A 22,816-nucleotide genomic window follows, 5' to 3' on the forward strand; every position below is an offset into this window, starting at 1 on the left:
ATATTCTGAAAAATGTCACCCAATTAGTTTCGGATTTATTTAGAATGTGATGTCATTGCAACTAAAGATTCCATTGATTAAAGATTATTATTTATTAAAATTGAAATCAGATTATTAGTAGGTATTATATAGTATACATAAATAAGTCATCAGTTTCTAGGGAGCAAAAATCCCTGATTAATTACTTTTTCTACCCAGAGAAAATAAACTAGATTGAAAAATCTTGATTTAAGATTTTTCCGATCTTAAAAAGAACAATCTTGAAATAGGATTATATTATAATAGTTCTGTTTTTAAATTTCTCGAAATAGCATCAAATAAATAATAATTTCTTTGATTGCTATAAATCAGTAATTAACTTTTCTTTGTTTAAGTCCCATAAAAATGTCTTTTCTTCAAAATCAAACTGCAAATTGAGCTATTTATCATGTTGTTGTGAAGAACTCTTTCAGCTTATCGCTAATTTAGTTGTTCTACAGTTCGTTCATCTATCAGCATTTAACTTTTTTTGATTCGTTGATTCGTTTGTTCGATGTTGTCGCCTTCTTGTCTTGCAGCTTTCTTCGGGGCAAATAGACAACACCTTGTAACACTTTAATTACCACTAATTTTTCTGCTGACGGAATCGCAGCCAAAGGCAGCGGCGAGAAGGAAAGGAAGGTAAAAAACCACCTTGATCTATGTCTGTGTGATCTTGGTCAATTAGTTGCGAGTCTCTTAGCACCTTCTAACTATATTCTGTTTTGTTTTGTTTTGTTTTCATTTTCGAGGCATTGGCAGGTTCAACGGCATCCGTTGAAACTTGGGCAGAGCTGTTTCCATTATTCAACTCGAACTCGAGGTGCTTTCAACTCGCCGACAACTTCCGACCGCCCTAATGAATAAAAGGTACAAATCGAAACTGAGTTTTTTTCGCTTCTAACCAACCGAGAATCATTGATTGTGTTCTATGAGCAGCCTTCTCTTTCCCTTTGGGGGTCTGTCTGGGTCGTCTGGGTGCCACAAAAGACATAAAGTATAAAGTGTGGGTGCTTTTGCCGTGTCTAAAGTGCAGTGTGAACGTCAAACGACGTCAAACGACGTCGACGGCGCCGTCAAGTCGCCGCGCCCGCTGGCGCCTTGATTAGGCGCACAGCATTTGCTAGTTGAACGCTGTGTTGGAGTGTAACTAACTCAGGGCCCAAGTAACATTATTTTTGGCGCTCGAATCTGTCAACACACAAACTCGCCATTACGTTTTTCACCAGGCGCACAGCGAAATTAGAAATGTGCTGCAGCAGTGAAAGTTGCCACAGATTTGGGGTGGCACGTCTCCCCCTTCTTCCTCCCCTTTTCCCCCCTTATTTTCCCTGAAGGTCATGCCGCATGCGCACTATGCGACGCCCTCTAAAAATTGTTGTCGTAGGTTCTTCGCCCATCTCTTTCCCTTTCTCTCTCTTGCTATCTCTCTCTTTCTCTCGCGTCAGCTGTTGATTGCTTTCGTTGAGTTTCCGCTTGGAGAATGGCCGCTCTTCCGTCCCTCGATTGTGTCGTGGACCAAAAGAAAAGCAGAAAAACTATAAAGGAAAAAAATGGAAAAAATTAAGCATTCTAACAAATTGTGGCCATTAGACAGAGTTTCACCCAAAAATAAAAATAAAAATAGATAGAGGTGAGCTTTACAATGACTGAAAGAAAGCAGGTTATTGAGCTTCTTTGCTTCAGCCACAAAAAAATCCCTTACTCATTATTTTGGCCAGAAAAATTACAGGCAAGCAAGCAAGATTTGTACTTTGTTGTAAATATTATAGACAGGGGGAAAATCTATCTATTGGGTCGCTCGTGATGATATTTCATTTTCCATCTCTTTGACTTTCTTGTTTTCACCCAAACCAATAAAAAAAAAACACACTGTACAAATATATAGTTAAAAAAAACAACAGACAACTGTTGCATTGCCTGAGCTGGACGCTCAACTGGTTTAATGTTTAAATAATTACACTTAAAATTACAACAAACAAAACGTAAACTAGAAAACATCAACAATATTATAACGAAACTATGACCCGGCAAATTGGAGTTGTGTTTTTTTTTGTTTTGTTGCCCCCTCTTGCTTTTTTTTGATAAATTTTAACTGTAGAAAATTGTGGCCCTTAAATTGGGCTAACAAATGGGCCACATCATTTGTTAAGTTTATTGGCTTGCTGTGGATTCGCTTGGACTGCTGCCAAAAGTGAGCATATGTGGGTTGAATATGGAAAGCAAACTTGCTTGAGCTTGGATTTCAAGGATAAGTTTGCATTGAAGCAAGCGTTGAATATGGAAATATTGGCAATTAAATTAAAGTAGCATTCATTTATTTATATTTATGAATAGCTCATAAAATGTTTTGAATAATGTGAGTTTCATTGAATGGCAAAGGATTTTTAGAAAAGTATGAAATAATACAGAATTTTTTAATATATTATTCATAAAAATTAAAAAGATTTGCAGAAAATACTTATTAGCTTTTGAATGACATAAAAATGTTCTGAAAAATGTGAGTTTCAAAAAGATTTTTATGAAAAGAAGAAAAATTGCTCAAGCTCGTATTATATTTCTCATAAAAATGTAAAAGACTTCATGTTAAATTCAAGTTAAATCATATCAGGGTAAAATATTAAAAGGAAGTCAAGAATAAGTTTGTATTGAAACAAGATTTAAATGTGCAAATATAGCCAAGGAAATTGAAGTAATGATTATTAAATTATATTTATTAAATGAATTTTCCGAAAATTAGATTTTTTGAGTGAGAAAAGCTTGTTGTATGTACATATGTTTTATGTGCCAGTATTTTGTAAAATTTTAAACATAAAAAGACTTTAAGTCAAACCCTTTATTAGCTGTTGTTTCTCATAAAAATATATATAAATATATATTATTTAAAGTATACATTATTCGTATAATTAGTCAATGATATATTGATATATTTGTTGTTGTTTATAAATTTGATTTATTTTATTTTTATAATACTTTACATTACTTTTCATTACATCTATATGCAAATCAATACCTTGCTGGCAATTCTATATTCAACTGTGATCTTATTATTACTCTGTGATAGATCAGTTTTCCCTCTCGACCGATATATCTTTAGCCATTGTCCAAGCTGAATCATTTCCCAACAACATGTGCAGCTCGCATTCAATCTTTGTGTTTCGCAATTGTTTGTTGGTTGTCCGAGTTGTTCCGGGAATTTTGGTAAGGCGACAAAATACGAGGCCCAGATGAGATTAGGTAGCTCTTTTGATCAGCTGTTGCTGTCTCAGGTCGCACAGTTGTCGCCACAGTGAAACCCACACAAGATGCATTTTATTGTGCGACTTGTTGTAATAATTTATGTTTCGTACTCGGTTTTTTTGTGTAAGTTGCCTCAAGCATTTTTTTTTGTGATGTTGCTGTTTGTTGCTCTAGTTTGAAAGAGACTCCAAAATTAATATAATAATTTGTGTTTTTGTGTATAATGACTACAAAATGACATAAGCGCAACGCATGACGACGACGACCACTGAACCTGAACCAAATTTGACGCTCCATATGCTCCAAATACACGCATTCATATGCATATGCATAACTCTGTGTGTATGTGTGTGAGTGTGTATTTATAATGAAAAACATCTAAAGCAATAACAACAACAGCAGCAGCAGCAGCAGCAGCTGCCACAGGTCTCTTTTTTTCGTCGTTGTTGTCATTTTTTATATTTATTTGTGGCGTCGCCAAACTTGTCCACCTGTGCAGTCTGTGACAAGCCCCCCGACCCACTTACACGCGAGATAGGCAACTGCATGTGGAAACTCTTTTTAACTGCATACCCTGTATGTAGGGAAATGGAGTTGCTTGTTTAAGAGATCTGAATTGCAAAGATAACTCTTTGTGTGTAGTAATTATATTATAATGTAATAGTTTATCAATACCAAGTATAGGATTCAGTATATTTTAGTATTTTTTCACACTTGACTGTAGCTTACTTTCTTTTTTCTGTATGATTAGGAGATTTCCATTGCAAAGACAATTTTTTTTGGTCAGGAATTTTGATTTAATGGAATAATATATCGATATACCAAATATTTAATATATTTTTCTACTTTTCACATTCGACTGTAGCTAATAAATGTAATATTACATCGATATACCAAATAAAGCATTCGGTATGTTTCAGTATTTTTTCACAATCGGCAGTAGATTTATATTACTTATTTACTCTATACCATATATACAGAAAGTCTGCGTTTTCTGATTAGGATATCTGAAATGTAGTAAATATAGAGGAATAATGGAATGTTTTATTATGTATATCAATATACCAAATATAACATTCGGCATATTTTAGTATTTATACTCACTCAACTGTACTTTTCTTACTTGTTTTCTGTATTATAATTGGGAGATCTGCAATCCAAAGTCGTCTGTTTTTGGTCAGTAATTATAATTGAATGTAATATTACATCGATGTACCAAATACAACATTTGGTATGTTTCAGTATATTTGCACACTCTACTGTAGCTTTCTTAGTTAAAAGTAACTGCTTACTTCAGTCATATTACAGGGTATCTGCAAGTCCTACAAAACAAATAGGTAATCTTAGCGGAAAATTGGTATTGCAGTTTTGTTGGTTATATGATTTTTTGAAAGTGCGTCTCTCGCACATAAATCATATGATAATCCCGATATTGTTGTCTTCGACTCTGGCGTATTTCTAGCGCCATTGTTCGATGACACTTGCTGCATGAGAGTGCGTGTGTGTTTTATGGAGTATGGTGTATGGAGTGTGTGGAGTGTGGAGTGTGTGTGGGGTCCGCTCTCAAGTGGCAAGCTACATGACCCTGAAAACAAACAACTCTACGCTTGCCGCGCGCTCTTCAGAGATGTCCAAGGTTGTTGAATTTTCAGCATTATAAATTTATTATAAATACATTTTGATGCAATTCAAACGCAATCACACAAAAAATGGCAAAAGGCCAACGTGAGAATTACGACTTCCAGTCGTTGGTTTTGCCGGGCTCTCTATCTTATCGTTCCAGAAGTCGTCTATTTTATAGGCGAATGTATTGGCTTTATGGGAATACTTTGACGATTAACTGTGTCGAGTATAATGAAAACATTTACGAGCTGCGTCGCCCCAAAAACACTTGAGAATCGTTGGTTTATATATAAACGATGCGTATTATGGATTGCTACGTCCATGGGGTTATCTATTGGGGTTCTTCAGTGATTTTGGGTTATTTTAAGAAAGCTTTTACATGGGACTGCATAATTAATCATAACTTGACTGTTGTATGATAAAATTAGTTTATAATGTATAGCTGTCGTGCGTATACTTAATATGAAAGTACTATTTATATTTTGTTAATTTTCTGATAACATAACCGATATTATTTGTTGAATTTTTTAAAGTAGTTTATCATCATAAAAGCGGATTTCGAAAAGTATCTTTTCCGACACTTTTTTATGATGTGAAATCTTATTAGCTTGCTGTGACATCTACTCTGAGATATTATTTGTAACATTAAGTCAAATTCCCAACATTTTCCCAGCCATCAAAGTAATCCCAATACAATAAGTATTGTGTGCTCAGATTTGTCTATATTATTAGCATAATAATAAGACATGTGTGTCATGCGTTTAGCATTATTTTCATGTTTCCCAACAAATCCCACACACACACACAGATACACACAAAGCAAAACGCTTGGCACATATTTACACAGTAAATGGCAATTGCCCGCCCCTCCGTCTCCGCCTCTTTCTCCACCTGGCTGTCAATCAAAAAAGCCACAAGATCGTTTCCATTCTTCAGTTTTGGAATTGTGTTGCATAATCAATGGATATTTTTACTCTATGTGACGATAATGAATAATAAAAGGGCGTCTCCTTCATTTTTTGGCTCCAAATGTCACTTTTGCTTTCGTCTTTTGTTGACGACGAGAAATGGAAATGAATAAAATGTTGTTTATGCGACGCCGAATTCCCAAATTAAATCGGACAAAATAGACAAATAGACAAAGGCAAATTTGTAGATGCATAAAATATGCCAACTATGTAAATTTTGCCAAAGAAATTAAAATAATTTAAACAGCAGCAGCTGCGCATGCGCACAGCAGCAACCACAGCAGCCACCACAGCAACAGCAACAATAACAACAACAACAACCTGTTGTTGCGGGTTGTTTTGGGTTGTTCAGCTAGTTGTTGTATTTTTCACTTGAGACGAACGCGCGCCGCCGTCTTTGAAAAATGTGAAAGATGAAAGCGTAAATGCTGATTAAAGATTGTTTCTGTATATAAATATGTATACCAACACACACACACAGACACACACTTCGTTTTATATTGTGCATATAAAATTTATATTGTAATTTCAGCATGCAAAGTGAAAGAGGCAGAGCTTCCACTTGAGCTTCAACTTGAGCTTGAGAGATCTCAGTTCAGTTCAGTGAGTCGCTCGTTCAGTTGGTCGTTTAGTCAGTAAGTCAGCCACCTTTTGATAACAGATACTCATAAACACATCACCCACCACCGCACCACCGCCATCATCATCGTCATCGTCATCGTCGTCGTCGTCTAATTTCACAGTCATCAAGTCAACGGTGCGTTGATGTCGTCAGGCATCTGTCCATCAGTTAGTAGTCAGGCTCTCAGCTCTCTGCGAAGAAAGCGAGAGTTTCAGTTACCAATCTGTGAGTTAACTGATTTCCACTGACACTGCCACGCCCCTCTTGAGCGCCCCATGTAATTGTGTCAAAAACACAACAAGAAAGTTGTGCAAATGTGTTTGCAACAAATGCCACCCAAATACCCTAACCACACGCAATTAAATAACTCGCATTAACTAATCCCAAACTGCATAACAGCTACAGCAATGTTCACAGATCTTATCTGCAACAGAAAAAGCTAAAGATTTAGTTGATAAATATCTTTAACAGTTTCCCAATTAATTTCTACGAAACTTCTTTCTTAAACTGATTAAAATTATATTTAAATGTTCAGAGATCTAATCCGTAGCAGAAAAAGCCAAAGATTTGGGTGATAATGAGTGAATTGAATTTCCAATGAATTTCTAATAAACTTCTTCTTTAAACTAAATAAATTTATATTTATACCCACTACCCTGAAGTAATTTTATATGGGAATAAACTCCTACTTTCAAGGGATCTTAGTTTCTTTGTCTGACAATATGGTATATTTTGATTTCTGTGGTATTTTTTGATACTATAGTGTAGTACTATAACACTCTATTAATATACAAAAAAATGTAACCTTTGGTATATTTTCAGTATTATTTAGGTATATTTAAGGTATTTAGTATATTTCAAATTGAATACCTAACTTTTTGGCTTTTGTTTGAAATCTACTAAATAGTTCTGTATCAATATACAAAAAATATATTATACCCTTAATATATATTTAGTATTTTTGTGGTATATTATTTTTTGGTATATTTTAAAATTAATACCATATCTTTTATTTTTATACAGTAATATATCAATATACCAGAAATATGACGTGTAGTATATTTTTAGTATTTTTGCGGTATGTTATTTTGGTATATTTTAAAATTAATACCGCACTTTTTTTGTATTAAAAATGGGTAGCTTTCTTTTTTGTTAAATCTTGCTCTAATCTTAAAAGTCTTTGTTACTGAAGTTCTCTCGAAAATATCTTCAAATTTTCGTAAGAAATATCAATATTTAGTATCAATACAGTAAAATGTTTTAATACACTTTTCCTGGCCTTGGGTTTTGCTTTACATTTCCAATCAATTACAGATCTTTAGTTTCTCCTTCAGCTGTGGCAATATTAATTCTATTAAATTTACACAACAGTTGCGAGTTGTTTGTTCGAAATTAGTTTAATGATCGCTTCAAATACCGCGCATAATTAGTTTGATTGTTAAACTATCTATCATTTCCTCATGATGATGATTATCCAACGCAAATGCACGAATCATTAAAAATAATTAATTAATTTATAATTGAAAGTAAACGCCGCCATAAGTCCGGCAATAATCGTAACTAAAGCAGCAAAGCCAAAAGGTCACTCCCAAAAAAAAAAAGGTTTGTTGTAATGCAAATTACACTCGACGTTAATTAGGTGTCATCAATTGCAAAAGCTGCACGCTGTTATCGACTTGGGATTGGTGTAAGTTATCGGAGTCTTGGTTTTTTTTTTTGGTGAAACAGAAAACGACGAAAAAAAGAATTGAAAATTATGATTATTATCTCTTTTTAATGCGTCGACTGCGATTTGGCGGTTTGACGCCTCTTTCTTTATCTTTGCCTTTGTCTCTCTTCTTTTCTCCTGCTCTTTTGTGTTTTGCTTTTTTTTTGGCAACAACTTTGCATAGATATGGGCATTATTTATCAGCGTGGGTAAGAAAAAAAGGTTTAGTCATTAAATAAAATAAAATAAAGTAAACTTTTTGCTGGCTCTTTCTAGCAGCAATAAATAAATATAAATTGTGAAAAAAAAAGTATAAAGTTGACTTGCACATGACTTTCCTGACATTAGAAAGTAAATTGCCATGAGGCCACTTGGTCAACAGGCAGCAGCAACAACTACAACTACAACAAAAACAGCACTATGAAGCAAAGTGCATAAAACTTTATTACGAAAATGAGCAAAAAGCATCGGATAAGCATGAAAATGTTTATACTTTTCTATTGAACTTTAACGTGGCAAACAATTGAAAGTAATATTGTATTTTTTTTGTGTCTAGATTAACTTATTATTAAGTATAATAATTATTAATTGGATTTGGCGGGTTGGCCTAAAGGAAAGTGTTGACTCGCCTCTCACAATTCTCTTGGAAATTGTAAAATGTGGAGGCGTTAACCACGTCTCGCTTTTCAACACACTTCCATCAGAGTTTGAAAAGGTTTCACAGAGTGTCGCTGTCCCGCAGACCTCAATGGCTATCTAATCTCTTTCAATTCATTAATGTGTGCCGATATTGTGCTGTTTCGCCAAGTGTGCAAAGGCCAAAACGTTGCTAAGTAGTTAAGCCTGGGAAAATATGAGAAGGTGAACTAAAAGATACCCTGTAAATGAAAGAATACTTTATATTGAGCAAAGTATTTGCTTAAGAACTCAGCTGACTGTTATAATGAATTTGTTGCTTTATGAAATGAATATTTAAACATTAATACAGAATTCTTTCTTGTTTATTGCTGTATGAATGAATTAATATTCATTAGTATACAATTCTCTTTCAAATGTTTTAGCTTATTTCAATACAACTATTTACTGCCTATACCTTTCTAAACATAATGTGTATTACATTGATTTTATGGAACAATTACATGCTTAACTCACAGACTGTGGCATTAAGGGATATCTTAATTGCTTTGCACTTCCATCAAGACAACTTCTGGCCAACTGTTTTAGGGTACGTGGGCCACACACTTGATCACCAATTAGAAATTAAAAATTTGACGCATTTATGACTCATCATTGATAAGAATTCGATGATAATCGAATGGCGGTAAACAAGTAGAAAGCGCAAAGTAAAACTCACAAAATGTTGCAGCAAATTTTAGTTTGAGGAAGTTGCAAATTTTATAGATCGTATCACAAATCTTAATGCTCTCAACTTCCGTTAAGAAGCACTCTCAGTAGATGCTTTCTTTAATCTTTTCAAATGCTTCAATTACGTTTAACGAAACCAGATGCTAATGCTTAACTCATCCATCATGAAATGCAAAACATTTGGCAAATAATTTCGTCAGCTTGTTATAATTTTGCACACACACATGTGACTGAGCTTGACTAATCCACACTCTGAACTTTTCAAATCTAACGCTCGAATTCCTCTCTCAACGATTCCCAGGGATCGAGCGTAACGGTCGAAGACTCATAAATCAGGCATTAATAAATTTCAATGTACGCAAAATTTCGACAGCTTGTGATGCGCGCCAAATGGAAATTCTTTGGCTAAATGTCAATTAATTATTAAGTGGAACCAACAGCCGCCGCCGCAAAAAATGTGTATATTTATTTATTATTTAATTATAAAGTCATGTCATGTTCCATGCCACACAACATTCCCCATTCAAAGCATCCGCAGAATATATTTTTGTTTTTCGGCTCGGTTTTTTTTAGTTGTATTATGATGATGCCCCAAAAGACGAGGAGTCAGCTTAAAACTCTTTTTTTTTGACCCTGCCTACCTTTTTTTCTGTTGTCTCATTTCCTGCGAAAGTGACGGACAACAGCATTATGATATCATGCTGTGTGTGTATTTTCGAGCTCATCTTCATACTTTTTTTTTGGGGTTTTTTATGAGCCAATCTTCCCCGCCTCTAACAAGTGTTCTGCTGTTTGCCCTTGCGGCTTTTTGGCCTAAAGAAAACGCTTGTAAGTTCAGAGTTTAATGTGCAACCACACAAGTGGCAGGGCATAGGGATCGTGCTCTGGGCCCCGTTAAATTAACTGATCCCAACTTGATTGTACTTTTCCGGAACAAGTTAAGATGTTGGTAACAAGCTGTGGAGAACTTCCCTTAAAGATTAAAAGATATATATTAAGTATTACAAATGTTTGTTGTTATAGAAATGTAATGATAATGGCGAGTTTGCCTTGTTCTTAAAATTTGTGGAATACGTGGATGTAATTGTGATGAGTTATTCTACAATTCAATTGCAATCTCCATTAATAATATATTAAGAAAATTAAACTCGTTAGTAATGGTAAAAATGTCGAAATTCCATAAAGAATGCAGAGAACTTGTTTTAAGCAAGTTAGATCATATTGAAATATAATAATATAAACTTCATCTTAGGATTATCCACATTTAATAGGATTTTGTTGTGATATTAATATGAGATTTGGAGAAATTCTTAGATTTTCTTTATATTTTTGTCAAGAATCAAATTTAAAAAATAAAATAAAATGATTACAAATATATTTCATATTATTATAATTTATTTATGTTCTTCTTAAAAAGTGAAATTACTTGCAATACATATAATGAATTTTTTTCTATAAATAACCTGGAACAAATAACGTTTGCTTCTCTTTTATAGGGTTTGCACCCTTAACTTTTGAATACCATATACTATATGTAGATACTTCTGTTATCTCAACGATCCTACTATTTATGGCACTGATCTGCAATAAACAAATGAACATGAATAAGTCACCAGTTTCGTTTGTGGAGTTGTTATGTCGTTTGAGGTATTTATTGCAAGTTGTAGCAATTACACAAACAATTCACAAATGTCAGTCACGCTTAATAAACTTTAAACGAAAATTGGCGAGCCATAGAGTTCGTCCGGTCTGTGGGTCTGCGGTCAGTCTGAGGTTTGTGTCTCGCTCTGTAATCAAAAGCCGGCCGGTCAACAGCCAAAACCAAAGCCAAAGCCAACCCAACCAAGCCAAACCAAAGCAAACCGAACCAAAAACCAAACCAAGCCAACCCAATCATCCAACCGGAGCACCTTGGACAATCAGTTGCTGAGTCAACTAAATGTGTGTGCAGGTTTTTTTTCGGTTTGGTTGTTGGTGTTGTCGCTTTTTGTTATAAACTAAAATTGCATTTAATTGTTAAGCAAAATGCAAAGCGCGTTATGGATAGAGTTATAGCGATTATATATCTGCATTCGTATTCGAATATATTACATGTGCTACAATTGAACCTGGCTCATTGACAATAAATACTCTGTATGAAATGGTTGTGAAGGGTGGCACAAAATTTAGGAAAGAGATTGAGAAGTAAAGTTTTGTTGAAGACTGGACAAGTGGTTTACTTAGATTAAAATCTAAGTTGGGGAAGATGTTGGTAATAAACTGTGGATAACTTTCTTTGACGATGTAATAATGTTGACCAATAAATATAATTTGATAAACTTTTTCTTTATACGATCCTCATTTAGTTTGAGTCTTAAAATATGCCAGTGTTAATGTGGTATTTATTTTAAAATGATAAAGAATCTTCCTCTAGATGTTAATGCAATTTTTAAAGAAATTCTCCGATTGTAATATCGTCGTCTTTTACAGCAAAGTTAAAAAGCTGTAGTTGGCTTGCATTTATTACATATTTGATAAATTTATATATGGTATTTTATATCAAATTTTATAGATAAGTTCAGTTAGGTCATATCCAAGAACTTTGCTTATGATCATTGCATAGTTATTCAATTCCTAAAAATATATTTAATATTTAATATTATTATATCATAGTTTTTTATATCGACATTTATAGATATCATTAAGTTTAATAATCTTAGGAGCTTTACTTATAATGACTGCATATTTTGTATATAATAAATTCCTATTTTTATATGTTTTTTGTTTTAATGTTTTGTATATTACGATGAATAATAGAATATACCCTCTACCTATAATAGAATATCTTTCAATTTCAAGATATTTTCAAAGTTCTGAAACTTTAATCACGATTACTTCTTTATAGTATGTTATTTGCTTAAATCTCCAACCCTCCAGGGTATCTTTGAGTGCATCACGCATTCTCCTGCAGCATTCTGGCTTGTGTTTCCGTGGTGCTGTTGCTGGCCATGTCAGGTGCCCCACCCTGCAAAACAAACCGCAACAGCGCCTCGTCTTGGCCCAGTCATGTCCGTATGTTTGCACAACATGTTTATGATTGCTGAACCCGTTTCGAGTTTTATGTAGTTATTTTTGTTACAATTTCTGCTTGGCTCTGTGACTGTCTCTGGACTTGGCTTCGGATTCGGGTTCGGGGCTTGGCCATCGAAGTGCGGAAGTGCAAAGCGCAGCCAGAAAGCCAGAAAGAAAGGGAGAGCGACGTCGAGGGGCAGAGAGACAGACTGAGAGACAGTTTGCATATTTAAAATGCAAAAAATGCAATTGGAAAAAGTCAACAATTTACAGTTTACAGTTTAATTGCAAGTTGCGCTCGTTACGCGTTTACCGAGTCAATTTATCATTAATGTTATTAATTGATTGACAGATATCCTCCTTATATTGGACAATTTTATGCAATTCCATTAATATATTTTCCTTATTTTCGTTTTCCGTCTCTTTCCACAGCCTTCGACAACCACAATCATCACACATCGTACCTCGTCTCTCATAGAAAGGTGAGTTCAAATTTTCTTATTTTTTATACCATTTATTTTATATATTTTTTGTGTGTGTTTTTAATAGCTCGTTAAGAGCTTGAAATGTTTCACGTGTAGAACCGCAGAAAGAGAGAGAGACAGTTGGGCTATTTTAGAGTGCTTACCGATTAGAGATTAGAATTATGGCTCATAAAGTCGCTGTAAATGCGTTGAAATTTCGATTGTCTGTGGGCATTTTGTTGCTGTTGCTCTTTGGCTGGTTCCGGTTCGGGCTTTAATTAAGTTTTTATGATTTATGGTAATATCCAAGTTAGTTCTCTCAAATGCCAGCGACATGTGCAGCAATAGATTCTCCAGATTAAAGCGCCACATTTCCCAATTTGCATACAAATCAATCAGAGGTGCGATGACGGTATCAAGAGACTTGTTGATGGGCAAAAACATTCGATAGTTGCCTTACTATCGGTATATAAGTATCGGTATATAAGCATCGAAGATTGTGCTTTGCCTTTTGGCATAGATTTGTCTCTTCTAACAACACAGTTGTATATTTCTTCCCCCCTCTAATTGTATGCTGATTTCTATCTACAATCCACAATTTATCCATTAACTGGAGAGACGATAGTTTCTTTACTATTGTATCGATTAATGTGTCCTTGTTTTCTAGCATAGATTTGTCTCTTCTAATAAAAGAGTTCGCAGTAGTTTTTCTATTCTTATTCTTTTTCTTCTCATGAATTCCATGCCAACATTTTCACATTTGATTAGCTGGAGCCACGATAGTTTGTTTACTATCGGTATAAAGATGTTGAATATTGTGAGTTTGTCTTCTGGCATAGATTTGTTTCTCTATTAAACATAATTTGTTTTCTAACAAAAGAGTTCTCAGTATATTTTATATGCTATAGTATATTATTTTGCTGCCTCTTATTGTATGATGATTTCTAAGCCACAATCCATTCATTTGATTAGCTGGAGCCATGATAGTTTCTTTACTATCGGTATATGGATTTGTTTCTCTTCTAAACAAAAGAGTTCTCAGTATTTTTTTTATTCTATAGTATATTATTTTGCTCCCTCTCATTGTATGCTGATTTCTATGCCACAATCTATTCATTTGATTAGCTTTCTACACGGTAATTGAACTTTTTCTGCTAGCTACCCAGAAATTAGAAACCCTTTCAGAAATTATGATGTACATATTTTCTTTATGAGTTTTATAGGCATGTCTAATGTGTTTACCCAGTTCTGATGTGGAACCCGAACCCTCTTCGTAATTCGTATAATTACTAGAATTTTAAGACACTATTTCTTGTTTTCACATGATGCAAGACAATGGAATTGCCTTATGCTAAATAGAGATCGAAAGGGGGAGAAGAGCGAACTCCATTGAGTAGCAGCTGCATATTTCCCACACGCAGCCACACCCATTACAACAGCAGCAATACTTAATTGAAAACGGCAACTAGCAACCAGCAACCAACAACAGAGAGAGAGAAGAAGACTGAGCTAAACTTGGCTAACTAAAAGATACATTAAAATCAAGGCGTAGTGAAACTCGCGCTTCCATGTTACGAACTCTCCATGGGGGCTTTGTTTCGGCTAAATGCAGCGTTGGTGTTGCAGTTGCGAGTAGTTTTAATTACCAAACCAATTCATGGGCTGCCCCCAAAAACGTGGCAGCAGCAACAGCGGCAGCAACATCTACTAACGATCATCATGTGAATTCTCTGCGCCTGCGCATTTCCTCGCTCGGTTTTGCCTCTTGGCCACTTGGTGGGAACTCGCAACCTAAATGCATTCTTCGTTCGCTCACACACACACACACATACACACACTCGTACACTTTCACACTTAACTGAAAAGGGAGCTTAGGGAGTGAGTATCTCTCGGCTGAAATTACCGTAAAATTGTTGGCTTGCAACAACAACACTTTCACACATTATCTTCTTGTTGTCTATTTTGCTTTATGGCCTGCTAAAATTTCAATTTTATACCATTTTCCAAACATTTTCCACCTTTTCTTGCAAACGCTACCATGCGTTAAAAGGTTCAAGTTCTTTGCCTATAACAATCCATTTATGATGCGCTAAATAATGGGTTCTTAAGCTGCAAACTTAAATCCATTTGAGCTTCGATTTAAGCCTAAGACTTTTAAGACTTCCTGTAGAGTGATGTATTCGATAGAAAGTTGTCTATTTTGATTGTCTAAATTATACTCTAACAACTATACACAATATTCTACTCAAAGTCACTTTGCTGATCTTTGCTTGATCTTTGAGCTTATCGAAAAGTCAAGGCAATCGTTAGTATTAATAAACCATTAAAATCTTTACCTCTCGCTAATGAGAGGTTCTTGAGTAAAACTCTGACTAATTGCTTCGATATTTGTACAACTCTCCAATCGATTGCTGACTTTTAGTCAGACTTCTTATACAATGCATAATAAAAACCTGACAACTTTGTTGTTGGATCAACGCGATGACCACAAACACAACAAGCTAAATTGAAATATATTTTGTGCAATTATCATAAATTTCATATGCTTTTGCATTGGGGTTGTGTTTTTTTTTTCCAAAAGGGGTTCCCCACCCTCTAAAATGGGCGTTAAAAATTGCGACTGCAATGCGCAAATTTTCGCTTGGGTTCGTTTCGTTTCGTTTGTTTAACAAACAGCAACAACAATTGAAATTGAGTGGAAAGAGGGCAGCAGAGGGGGACTAACTGGTGCTTAGGAGGGGGCTCAGTTTCAATGATTTTGAGTGCCAGAGCGTGTGCAGTGACATTTTCCGCTAAACATGTTTGACCTTTGCTTTTTTTTGGGCGCCAAAGTATCTGTCAGATACATGACTTAAGTGCTCGCTTAGTTATGCAACCCTAACTATCCGCAATCCACAAAACCAAGGAGACGACAATGTCGACCAAGACGCGGAACTTACTTTGTGTTTGGCACATATCATGTAACTCTTTGCCTGCCATTATGATGCAAAAAAGAAAAGATATTGATGATATTAGCAGTGAAGACGACACCGCACAGTTCATAGATACATTGCATAGATACATATGGCAGATATAGTTGGTTAGTTAATACAACTACTTAATGCTACAAATTACAATCTGGCAGTCTACTAACCGCAAAAGTCTTCATCAACGAAACCGCTTTTAAGTCAGTCAGTTTTCCGGATTGGCTCGTGATCAGAGACTGACTAACTAACTCGTTGACTAACTGACTGACTAACTAACTGGCAGCTGTTAGCTTTGTGAGTTTGATATGTGTGTCTGAAAGCTGAGCGACCAGGAAGACTTCGCTGCCTGTTGTGGTTAGGCAAAAAGCCATCAGCCAGCAGCTAAGGTCGCCCCAAATGTCGTAGATCTCTTGAGGTGGGCGTCGCTTTCAAAACTGCAGAACACTCAGAGAAGTAACTGCAGCTTAAATTTGAAATTAAACAGCAATTAAATATGCTTTTAAGATGGAGATCAGTCGCTGTGCCAAGTTTCCTCGGCCTCGAGTTCGTTGAGGACAGTCTTCTGCTTTGGGTGTCGCAATATCCCCTTAAAATGCGTTGAAACTGTTTTAATTGTATTATGCTCTCAGCAAGGGCACAACTACAACTCTAGTGAGTAATTTTCTCCCCCTCGGATTGTCGGATGCGCCTCACCACACTCGAGTGCATGCGTAAACCTTCAAAAATCGAACCCGAACCTGAGAAAGAAAAGGGCTTGCCCTGAGAGTGTTTCCCAGTGTTTCCCATTGCATTGCCATAAATAGCAATTGTGCGCTATTTGTAGTTCAATTTACAATATAAACCAATAAAGCATTGCATTGACTGACAGACCGGGGAAGAGGGGAATACAGTTGTGTAATTGGTTTATAGGTTTTCGATCTAACCAATAACATTATTGCTGGTTGTGGGTGCGGCAACTCTTGGGATAACTTATGACCCGCAGCACAACTCCGGTGACAACTCGATATTTGAGAAAATAGGATTACACTTTGACAGCTCTTTTAAATTGGGCTAGGCTTATGTGTGTTGGCGAATTGCTAAAGATGCCCAAATTTGGGGCTAGGCAAATAAAACAGATAGAAAATTAAGTAATTAAATTGTAAAGGGTTACAACCATAAATATAGAATGAATCGTATAATGGATTAATTGATTTTGAACCCGGAAATTGCCAAGAGCAGGTTTTAGACTTGGCATCTAAACGGTACTCACATAAAATATTCTAGATTCTTTATAAAAGTAAAACAATTAAATGCTGCACTCAATTATTAAGCAATTTTTAAATTATTTAATTCGCCTCAATTAGTGTTGCATGTGCCAACTGTTGTGTGTATAATAGATGCCATTCTATAATAAAAACTAATTACTAAGTCGCTTCTCTCTCTATGTCTCTCTTTTTCTCTGTAGTTAGATCTTATCAAAAGCAACTCGCCACATAATCCAAATATTTAGACATTACCTCAGTCCATTTGTTTCTTGTGTTGTCATGTAAAGTTGTTGTCATATCTTAGGAATAGATAAAATTGTAAATTGCCATGGCCCAAATTGTTGGTTATCAGTTAACAGGCAAGAGTTGAATGTGTGTAGGGTATTAGCTTGAAGGTGTTGATGGATGACTGCAAAACTGATGACTACAAGCATTTCAAATGCATTCGACTGACACATGTTCTGCGACTGACGACTTGTAAATTAAAGAAGAGAGTTATAAGTACTCCTATTACAACAGAAAGAGGAAGAGAGAGAGAGATAGAGAGAGAGAAAGAAAAAGAGTGTGATAGACAAGCTATGTATAACCGTTTAAAAGCTAACTTTGATATAAAAAGTGCATCAAAAAGTTTTTCTAACTATGAATTTTCTTTTGAGATATGCATTTATTTGCATATAATACTATTTTATTTGTGGAATAACATATATACTTTGAGTATTTTTTTTATTACTATAACTTATTTCTCTACCATTTAGTATAAAAAAAAGATGAAGTAGCTTCATAAAACAGTTTTCTTTGGACTTTTTTATAGTTTCTATTCATTTCGATCTCTTTAATATTTGAAAGTATTTCCTTTTATATTTGTAGAATATATATATTTCAAGTATTTTTTTTAATACTATAACTTATTTCTCTACCATATTTTAGTATATATTCTTATATTGATAAAAGGTATATCAAATAGTTTTGAAATACAGTTTTTTCTTTGACTTCTTTGTAGTTTCTATACTTAGTGAGTTCTTTAATATGAGAAAGTGTTTTCTTATTAAGTTTTTTATTTATATTTTTGTATGTTATTGTAAACCTGTAAACTTTTCCTTTCGTTGCCCTTCTATTTCACAAGTTATCATCACTTAAACTTGGTTATTATTTTTTGTTAATATTTACTCTACTACTGTAGTACTCTTTTGTGTTTGCCAGCTGCTTAAATATTATTTGAATATTGAATTGCCACTTTGATGCTCAATTAAGTCTTGCAATTATTGACCACACTTCTGTGTGTGTTTTTGGAGATTGACTCTGAATTTCAAGGTCTGGCCCACAACAAATATTATTGCACAATTATTTGCTGTAAATATTATTATTGTTATTATGATTGTGCCATGAAATGAAACACTTTGCGCGAGTTCGTTCGAGTAATCTTGTCTTGTTTGCTGGGGTGACTCAGTTGAAAGTCTTTTTTTTATTTCGTGTTGAAGCTGTTGCTTTGCTTAGGTACTCCCATGTTTCCCCCCTTCTGGCCTCTCTTCCCTCGCATTCTCTGGCATTGTTCTGGCGAAAAAGTCATAGCGCTTTTTTTGGAGCGTGAACAGCTGGCAGACCTGTTCGTACCTGTTCCATTTAGAGGCCCGCCCGTACTTTTATGGGTTCGGTACCTTATGCTGTTGCTGCCACTGCTGTTGTTGCTGCCACAACAAACGGCACCAACAAATGTTGCAAGTGGCAACAGCAACTGCTGCTGCTGCTGCTGCCTTAAAAAAACAATGCCTCCCCACTTGGCCAGCAACAAATCGACTTGGTTGAGTGCTTCGCCGTTTGTTTTATGCTCCGCCTGAGTTTGGCTCTAGCTTCGTCTACAGCTTCAGCTCCAACTGTTGCTCCAACTCTCTTGTCTTTCTATCCAGCTCTATCTCTGTTCTTCTGGCTGTGACCACGCTCTGTGCTCTGTGTGTTATTGCTACGCATTTATAATAAGCGGAACCTGGGCACAGTGGGCGATTTCCTGTCAGTCGCGCTGGGAAAGCAAGCAAGCCACTAAACATCTAGCTACCTACTACCCAACTTCAACTTGTTGCTGTTAAGCGAATTTCCTGGTAATAAAATGTGATACTAAGGACAGGCAAACATTATGACAGCTTCTAAATAATGTAGAGAAGAAAACGTATTTTTTTTTTTATTTAGGGTAATGTAATATTCGAGTTGTATTCAGGCGGCAAGTCAAAGATAACCATTTCAACAGGATGCAAATAATTTCCTTCTCAGGATAGATAACATAATAGTAATGTTTCTATAAGAATTGATAAATCTAGAAAGAAGTTTTCCATTGTAAATTGAAGTGAGGAAGAAAGCTGTAAATTCTTTTTACTACAAGAATATGCAAATGATCAGTTAAGGACATTGTTGCTGCAACAAGGATATTCGATTTTTAAGAGTTACCAAGTTTAGAAATTGTCTATATTTAAATTATACATAAATAAAAGAGCGAAAGAAGTTAAAAAACTTCGTGTTCTTACGTTGGCTTTTACTTTTACTGTGTCACTTAATATTCAATCGATGTTTCGATAGTTTTTCATAGTGTTGGTTAACATAAAATAAAGAAAAAAACTTTATAACATGACAGACGCTAACGAAGTTATTCTACATTTAATATTTGAAGTTGAAGTTTACCCAGTAAATTGACTAACTTTATATACTCTAAACTTTTATCTATGTAATATCAACTGCTTTGCCCCACTGTGCCTCTCCTCTGTGTACTGAAGACGCTGCAGCTGTTGCCTGTTGCTTGTTGTGCCGTTTGCCTTTTGCTGTCGGCGGCGCAGGCGCATTGTTCTATGGAATCAATCAATTGGTTTGGCAGGCACAGCACCAGAACTGCCACAAAGAAGAGGAATAGATGGGAGAGAAGAGGAGAGGAGAGGCCTGAGGTATCCATCGATGACGATGACGATGACAACGCGCACGACGTCAACATAAAAGTGTCGATCAACTAAACGCTGTCGGCGCTGTCTGTGTGCAAGTTGGGGGGGAGAAGGTGGGGAGAGATGGGAAAAGAGGGAGAGAAATAAAAGCCTAGGCCTAGACTTAGGCATGGCCAGCCAAGAGGCAACTTCATGGCTCGCTGAAGCAACTCTACCTCTCTCTCTTTCACTCTTTTGCTGTTGGTGCCGATTCTTGCAGCAATTGTATTTATGGCTGACTGTAATTGCATGCGTCGTGACTTCAAGCTCAATCCCCAGCCCATCCTCATTCTCATTCTCCATCTCCAACCCAAAACTGAATCCCCTTTCCAATTTCCACTGGGCAACGTGTGCGGCAAAAGCGCGATCTATTCTCTCTTCGTATTTCCATAATTTTTTTGGGGGGCGCCTAAACAAATACTGCGCATTTTAATTGAATGCATGTCAATATTTGACAGTTGCCCCTGGGCAGACACTCTTCCCAGTGTTTGCCGCTTGACCGTTAGGTGAAACCCAAATCGAAAATCTCCCAACTCTGTAATCACAATGGGTAAGGTTCAAGTGTGCAAACACTTGAAATTAGAATAAAATGCATTGATTCCAGCTCTCCCTCTGGGTTGCTCCCTCAGTTGTCTTTCTCCAAGCATTTCCATAGCTGTGGGAACCAATTGCGCTCACAATGAAGCCATAATTCTTATAACCATTGCCTTGCCATACCATTGCCATGCCACATGCGAGTCGACGTGATAAAGGACTCATTAAAGCATCACTTGAATGGGCTGGTCTAGCAGCCTCGCAACTCGCAACTCGTAGCTCCAACTTCAGCTTCAGCTTCGACAAAACCCGGCTTCAATGTGCATACAAACACACTCTCGCAGTTGTTGTTCACTTGTTCAATTGCTTTGCCACTTTAAGGCCTCACAACACTCACAGCCAGAGCGAACCAGTCTTTAAGATACACTCGCCACAGCAAAGCATCTATTAACTTGGCCAAGATCTTTGCAAAGTCAAGATAGATGAACTTGAGCGTGTATTGCTTTTGTATATGAAATATAGTTGAAAATCAGACGAAGCTAAAGTTAACTTTAAATTTTCTACAGTTTAATTTATCATCGATTAGGTTTAGAAGTAATTTTGCAATTGATCAAGAGACAAGTTGATCGTAAGAAGTGAATGAATTCCTCTATAATAAAATGTATTTTCTAAAGATAACATTTAATTCTAGTTCTTCAATTGATTCCGATATAAATTGATTATTCAGAGAAACTTCTCTTTAGTCTCTTAGCTTGAATGAAATTTAGGACAAATTCTTCAATTTATCCGAAGACAAATTGATCATTACTTCATGATAATCAAATCGTCAGAAATTAATTAGTCTCCTCTTATTTCATCCTATTTAGGACAAATACTTCAATTGATTTAGATGTATATTGATCATCATCACATTCCCAGACATGTCAGAAATAGAGTCCTTCAAAATTCTTCACTTGATTTAGTCATATATTGAATATTAATTGATCATTGTCACCTTGACAAATATGAATAAATACTTCTCTCAGTATATATTTAAAAATTAAAGAGTAATGCTGTTAACCAACCATATGTCTTAACTATATAAAGGATTTAGGATTTATTTTGACTATTAGCCTGAAGAACCTTAGTCGCTCTGGTTCATCTCATTGCATTAAGGATTGTATTCGTTAGTATAATAAAATAAGTGATTAATTTTGACTATCCTCATTCCATAAAATACAAATTCAGTTTTGTAGAAATAGATATAATGTCAGCAGCTTCACTTCAATTCTTATTAATATGTTGCCCTCTAATTAATCTTAGTTAGAGTATTAGAATATTAACTTCTATCTCTATCGATTCTAGTTTGGGTTTTAAAGGCTGCCTCGTTCGAGTTGCATATATTCAGCTAAATAGAAAGAGGAGGTAAAACGAGTTGCCAGTTGCCAGTTGCTGTTGACTGTCGAGTAACAGTTACTTTTCGCTCTATACGCGATGTGCTGCTATACATAAGTATATACCATAATATTTTCTTTTATGGGGAGTGAGGCAACAGCTGCAGCGATGGGAACCTGGAAGAACCTGGAAGAGTCTCTCTTTTGGAGGACTGGTTGTCCAGTCACGAGTTCGAGTCCCCATTCTCTATGCTGGGGTAGTATTCTATTTCTTTGATGTTAGACTGGCCCAAAACAGACGTCAATTCATAAGAAGCCACAGCCAGCTGGTCTCCTGCACTCAGACACTTGCAATTTGGTGGCATTAAGTTTGACTTGAAGTTTGGGAAGTCGGAGTTGGAAGTTGAAGCTGGGTGCTGCCCATTTTTTGAGTCATGTGCGAGTATTTCAATTTGGATGGCTTGGTGGTAATAGCCGGGCTTGAACGTACGGTACTTGAGCCAATTACCCAATTAAACGCCAGCGTTTTGTGCTATCTCATTGCCGCCATCGCCCACAGCTCAACAGAGAGGGAGGGAGGAGGTGCAGATGCCCAAATATTGATATCTGTGCGAGTTTTGTAGGCATGGCCTATGGCTATTTTGTTGATTTGAGTCATGTTCTAGAGGCGTGCACAATTAGCG

General features: G+C 35.8%; 1 protein-coding gene across 5 annotated transcripts in view; it reads left to right on the top strand.

The window, feature by feature from the left end:
- LOC133835162 (protein spire) overlaps window positions 1-22,816 on the top strand; it is a 59,192-nt gene that overhangs the window by 3,720 nt on the left and 32,656 nt on the right. For 4 of the 5 annotated variants that reach the window (XM_062265064.1, XM_062265065.1, XM_062265068.1 and 1 more), the window contains exon 2: window positions 13,028-13,077. The exons of the other annotated variant lie outside the window; for it this stretch is intronic. In XM_062265064.1, the coding sequence (XP_062121048.1) occupies window positions 13,028-13,077 (50 nt within the window). The remainder of the gene's footprint in view (window positions 1-13,027; window positions 13,078-22,816) is intronic. 5 annotated transcript variants of the gene reach the window in all.

This window comes from Drosophila sulfurigaster, chromosome 2L (genome assembly GCF_023558435.1).
Source record: "Drosophila sulfurigaster albostrigata strain 15112-1811.04 chromosome 2L, ASM2355843v2, whole genome shotgun sequence".
NCBI classification, from domain to species: Eukaryota; Metazoa; Arthropoda; class Insecta; order Diptera; family Drosophilidae; genus Drosophila; species Drosophila sulfurigaster.